Here is a 6,000-nt window from a genome sequence, read left to right on the forward strand (position 1 = left end):
TCTTTCTCACACATATGATTCATAGTTGAACAATCTATTGCCTTAAAAGAATTAAAAATGTCAGTTTGTCTTAGAGGTGGTCGTTGATTTTTTTGTGAAGAGCCAGGTTCCCATCATTTCTGTCTTTATGCAAATCTACCTGATGCCTGTGGGTTTGGATGTACCTTGTAAAAAAAAAAAGTCAGATTGTTTTTTTGTTGTTTTTTTAAGAAGTGGAGCGACATTTTAAAAAAAATATTGTAGCTACAAATCTGACAGCACATTGGTCTGACATGTTTGTGCTGTTGTGCTGTGTATTTTGGTTATCACCAAACACAGTGCTGTGCATTATGCCTAAAAAAAGGTTTTGTGGTTTGTTTAGATGCAAACCTGAGCTGCACTGCATGTGCTTTTTATAGAGAGGAGGTTTTTCTCCTGACAATCTTTCTTTTTCTTTTTCTGATAGTGCTGTCATGGATTAACAGTTACATGCTAACTCAGGCCTGTAGCACATGACATGAAGCTCTAGGCAGGCTTTCTTTGTAATTTCTCTGACCATGAGGTGCATTTGCGGAGTCTTCCACTAATAATATTGTGACATTCGATCATTCAGATCAGCAAACTGCCAACACTTGCTGATGATCGATTAATCAGGTGCATTGGATTAGTAGCAGCTGGGTGCTAGGTAACCTCTTAATTCTTATGGAACCAGTAAGTCAGTTTAGTTTTACAGAAAACTGCATACAGTCTTTTTCACATGTCTGTATGCCACTAATCAGCAACCAGTACAAGCAAGTGAAGCACTGTTTGACCGCTTGAATATTAAAAAATTCAAATGAATCAATTATCATTTAAAATTATAGCAAAGTAGCCATTTGGATGAAAATTAAGTCACTGCTACAGACTGATTGTAAATCAATTCAGATAAAGAGAAAAAATGATATACTTTTGGTTTGAACCTGGGAGAAGAGCCAGACCAGTCATTTTATAAGAGTTAGAGTTACCTCTCGAATGTGCCTCAGTGCCCGTATGAATTGAGGAACTGAAGTCAAAGTCAAAGTCAAAAGTCAAGAGACATTTGTCAAACTTCACACGCATATTGTTTCTTGAAGCTAGCTCGAAAATATGGTTTTAAATTAAACTAGCCGACAGGATACGTAGTATTTTGAAGGCACAATCAAACTTCGTGCTACGTATGCTATGCCTGAGTGTGGGCAAGTTGTTTCGCTGTTTTGTTGTGCTGATTAAGATCATTTGGTGGTGGGAGAAAATGATTCATTGACATTGCGTGCCTTTCAAGTCACCAGACACAACTGTACAAAACCAAACCTCATGTGCATTTGTGCTTCTGGCAGTGACTGCATCAACCTCAATAGGGCTGCTGAATACGAAGCTGTTATCACCATCGGTAAGCCTTTCTGTTCCTTGCACCTCCTTGCAGCAGTCACTGTGCAGTTTTTTTCTTTGTGTTCTTGTTTATTTACAACTTTAATAATAACAATGACTTGCTCAAATTTCATTATCTGAAGTGTTGGCAATGACCATGAGTGGGATTCTGTAGTTCAGTCTCTTTTCACGTTTCCTTATTAAGATAGTTTTGATGTACAGTTTCTATCACCTAAAACATCCGACGACTTGTGTTGTTTCCTGTGTTACCATTTTGTAATTGTAAAGTGCAGTGGGTGTAGCAGCACCCACAGGCGCGCACACACTAAAACACAAACACAACTGGTCAGCTCACAGAATAGTTAAAGTCTTGGGGTTCATCAAGATGTATTTTTGGCAAATGTGAGACGAAACCTTTTTTTTTGGTCAGCAGTGGTTTTGTCTTTAGAACTCTTTCTTATTGAATCATGCGCTCACACCTTACCTGAGAACATGTGAGGCCTGCATTTATCTAGATGTTATTCTGGGGTGTTTTTTCTTTTCATTGTTGCGCTCTTGGAGTAATTTTGCAGTAACCCAAGAAAGTTTCACTATTATTTCAAGTTTTCGCCATTTGAGCACAATGGCTGTCGCTGTGGTGGAGTGTCGAACCTTAGAAATGGCTTTGGAACCATTTCCAGTCTGATCAGTGTCTTTTTGAGATCTTTTGGCCTGCTTACCTTAATAAATGAAATCGTTTTAAAAAGCTCAATTTTGTATTTATTTGAGTTAGCGTTGTCCAATAATAAAATTTGTTTGATCTGAAGTCTGTAAGCGTGACAAATATATAAAAAAAGACTAAGAAATCAGCTACATTTTCACAGCACAACACTGGATTTTAAATCATGGGATTAAAGCACAGACCTTCAGGTTTAATTGAAGGAATTTAACAAAAGTATGGCATCAATTGTTCATGAATTACATTCATTTTTTTCCTATAATCACATCTTGATTGTTTGACTCACACTGCAACGATGCAGAGAAGCAAAAACGTATCATTGCCCTAAAGCTTATGAATCTAACTGTATACTTCTTATGTCTGAACCCGTCTGCATACACCTGTGTCACTCAAAGGTTCCTCTTTTGCTAGAAAGACCCTACTGTGAAGTATGAGCTAAAAAAAAACCTCCTTGTACTGTGCATTGTGAAAGCAGAAAAAGAACTTCCTCTGAAAGATAAAAAGTCCACTGACACTTGTGTTCATTTGGCTAATCTGCACCTGTTTAGGCTGTACTGTAAGTTTACAACAGTGGGTTAGTGTTAAAACTTAAATAGCTGTATCCAAATCACAAAAATGCAACCATAAAGGGATAACATTATAATCTTGATGCATTGATATGTTCACTAAGATGAAAAAAACGACAACGCCATCAAAGGCATGCACAGTGTTTCAGAACACTGTAATCAATCAAAAACTTAAACAAAACCAAAATTCATGGCCACGTTTTCTTTTTGTCACATCACAGAGAAGAAGAAAGTCTCACATTCTGCAACAAATTTATTTTCATAGAATTCTTATTTGCTAGTAAATCCATGTTAGATATCAGAACAGAAGAACAGGTGTGAGAATGTGACATTGTGGTGCATAACACTGCATAGTATGCAACACCCAAAGAGAAACATAGTAGCTGGAATATTCAAGTATGGGGAAGTTTTGCCTTCACTGAAAGTGGACGCCTCCCAGTGAATAGATTCCATCCTGTACAAGAAGCAAGCAAGTTTGTTCTGAGCATGTCGACATGCTGGAATAAGATGGGTAACGTGAGTTTTGAACACATTTTTAATTTCTGTGCAGAGGAAGACTAGATTAAACAGTGAGGCACTAAAAATATATTTTTCAGAGAATCAGATTTGAACTCAAACAAAATTCTGATTTCCCTGTAAAACAGATGTAAAATTTCTTGAATTCTTTTATTGTTTTTCGATCAAAAATTAAAATCCACCAGTTACTAAAATCTTTAATGACGCTTTATCACAGAAAGGAGCTAAGTGTAAACAAACAGGATTGTGGATTCCTGAAATAATCCACAGTGAACATTTATAGTTTTACATAAAGGAAAAAAAGAAATTGTAACTTTTTTTTTCTTTCAACTTTAGGCTCCCACGCTGAACTAGTTCCACACAACTCTTTCATTCTCATACGGTTACTTCCTGTTTCAGCTTTCTCTGCTACTTCAGCACTGTTGAAACTTTTTTTTTCACACTGTTTTTGGCACTTGTGATTTGTAGGGAGGTGTGTCTTGCGGTTTCTAACACTCATACAGTCACTTCCCCCACTTCTACATTTCACACTCACGCAAAACATGCACGAAATCAACGTGGCTCAAAATGGCACGAAATGGAACAGAAGCTGACACGGTGTACGCCGTAGTTTATGGATCTGTTATAACGCTCGGACTGCCTCTCAACGCTCTGTCGCTATGGATTCTTCTTCGCCACCACGACCGCAAATCACCCAACGCTGTCTTCATGATCAACCTGGTGATCTCAGACCTCCTGCTCATCATCTCCTTACCAATGAAGGTCTACTTTTATGCCACACACAAATGGCCTCTGGGAAACATGGCGTGCGTATGGCTCACGATGCTTTTTCGCAACAACATCCGCTCCAGCGCAGTCTTCATCACCTTCATCAGCATCGACCGGCTGCTGGCTGTAGTCTACCCTCTGAAGTCACGCCAACTTCGGTCCTCGTCCAACGCCACAAAAGGAGCTGTGCTCGTCTGGCTGATTGTGGTGATGGTGAATATCCCAGAGAGTGTGAACTTTTTAAATTATTTGAAAAACAACACTTCGAATGTTTCCACTTGTTTTGATGACAAGAAGGACTTCTTTCCTCCAATAGCGTATTTTCAGCTTGTGTTACTCTTCACCCTGCTGTTCATCAATATTGTGTCCACAGTTCTGGTGTCTTTGACTCTAAACAGACATTTGAATATCAGCACAAGGATCAACAACAGAGTGAACGTCATGCTGATTTTTGCCATGAACTTGTTGATGTTCAGTATATTTTTCTTGCCCGTGTCCTTGACTGTTTTCTTTGATAATAAACGGGCTCTGAATTGTCTTGCCAGTGTGAACTGCTGTCTGGATCCACTGTTGTATTACTTCTCATTTGATGGTTTCTGGAAGAAAAAAGAGGACACAGACAGGTCTACTGAATAGTCATCGAACATGACCAGTCAGATTTCCCAGTTTCTTGTGAGAATGTTTCACAGTAAGGTTGTAAGGGGAAATGAATATCAGTATTTAAGAAGGCCAGTTCTGCATGTCATTTATCTAGCTATCTAGTTTTGCATTGTTTTTGTTTTTACAGTGTATAAGCTCTCCTGTTGCCTTGGAAATGTAAACTAATGTGTAATAAGTACCAAAATTAACAACTTTTGTTAGTTCCATCAGACAAAGTTTGCTCTAAATGTTGCTCTTAAATATATAAATATTAAATACTTGGCAAGTCAGAGATTATGCCAGAGTCTGTTTGCATCACTGTGTTGGCTTGTCTTGAGTCATTATGTGAAATAGATGTGCAAAGCGGCTTTTTACTGTTTTAGGTTTTCAAAACAGTTCAATCACAAATGCTTTACAAGCTGTCATGAACCTCACGGACTATGTTAGCAACTCTCAAACCTGCGTTTTTTTCCCTAAGATTGAGTGGAAATTACTTAAATTGATGCATGCCTTTGACGGCATCAGAATGAACTTTTTTGAGGCTGTAAGGATTGGTGCAGCTGCTGCTGTTGCAGAAAGTGACAGCTGTGCATGAGAGCTAAAATTTACACGTAGAAATATAAATGATCACCGTGAACTGCCTGAATTGCTTGCAGGCAAAATCACTCAGATGTTCTAAGTTGCACTAAATTATCATGTTTATTATATCTGATATGGAAGAAAAAAAATCTTTACTTCTGGTATCATTTGATGTATATAATTTTTTTTCTAGATACAGGTGCGAATATTAATTCATTCTAGCGCTAAAACAGCACCCCTTGTTTTTTTAGTTTTTCTTTTTTTTTTTTTTGATTTATTGTTCAAATCATGCTCTAAAGCTGACTACTGACAGGATCTTTTTACGATCAAGCTCCAAGTTAAGATGGGATGGACATGTGTGACAGGCACGTCAGGAACCTGCATGCAGGACATCTCCAGGTGAGCACAGTTGCTGGTGCTTTCAATGAAGCGATGTCAACTATCCCTGGTATTTACTGTCATTCCTTTATATACGCAGCAGATATGAAAACGGGGCATTTTTATTTTTGTGATAAGACCTTCTTTTGATTACCTTTACCATCATTTGGCAAGTCAAGTGTGTGTCTTTGGGTATAAATCCTTCAATGCAGCTGAGGCTGTTGTGCTTTTTTGTCAGCATCTTAGTACGGAGGCCAGCAGCACTCCAGTCCTATGACTCCTATGAGTTTTGGCAAAGAGACGGGTAGCTCTCTACGCTTGTAGCAAACAATCCAAAAAGGCTCTAGGTGTGAAACAATCCAGACATAAAGCACAATTGAAGTTATTCAAAACTCACTACACGGTCATCTGTACCTAGCATCAGCTAACCTTGAACGGTTATTTGTCTTTGTAACTAGGTTAGTAATGGAA

The 6,000-nt window shown here is 38.2% G+C and overlaps 1 protein-coding gene across 1 annotated transcript; it reads left to right on the plus strand.

The window, feature by feature from the left end:
* The first annotated feature begins 1,099 nt into the window (after positions 1-1,099).
* On the plus strand, positions 1,100-5,636 carry LOC120729237 (lysophosphatidic acid receptor 6-like). The gene has a single exon (XM_040024781.1). The coding sequence runs from the start codon at positions 3,733-3,735 to the stop codon at positions 4,567-4,569; it is 837 nt and encodes a 278-aa protein (XP_039880715.1). The 5' UTR covers positions 1,100-3,732; the 3' UTR covers positions 4,570-5,636.
* The last annotated feature ends 364 nt before the right edge of the window (positions 5,637-6,000 follow it).

The sequence above is a fragment of the Simochromis diagramma genome, unplaced genomic scaffold, assembly GCF_900408965.1.
Source record: "Simochromis diagramma unplaced genomic scaffold, fSimDia1.1 OVJJ01000348.1, whole genome shotgun sequence".
NCBI lineage: Eukaryota > Metazoa > Chordata > Actinopteri > Cichliformes > Cichlidae > Simochromis > Simochromis diagramma.

What these genes read in the sequence shown, in the direction of transcription:
- LOC120729237 (XM_040024781.1), top strand. Translation starts at nt 3,733, where the DNA reads ATGGCACGAAATGGAACAGAAGCTGACACGGTGTACGCCGTAGTTTAT.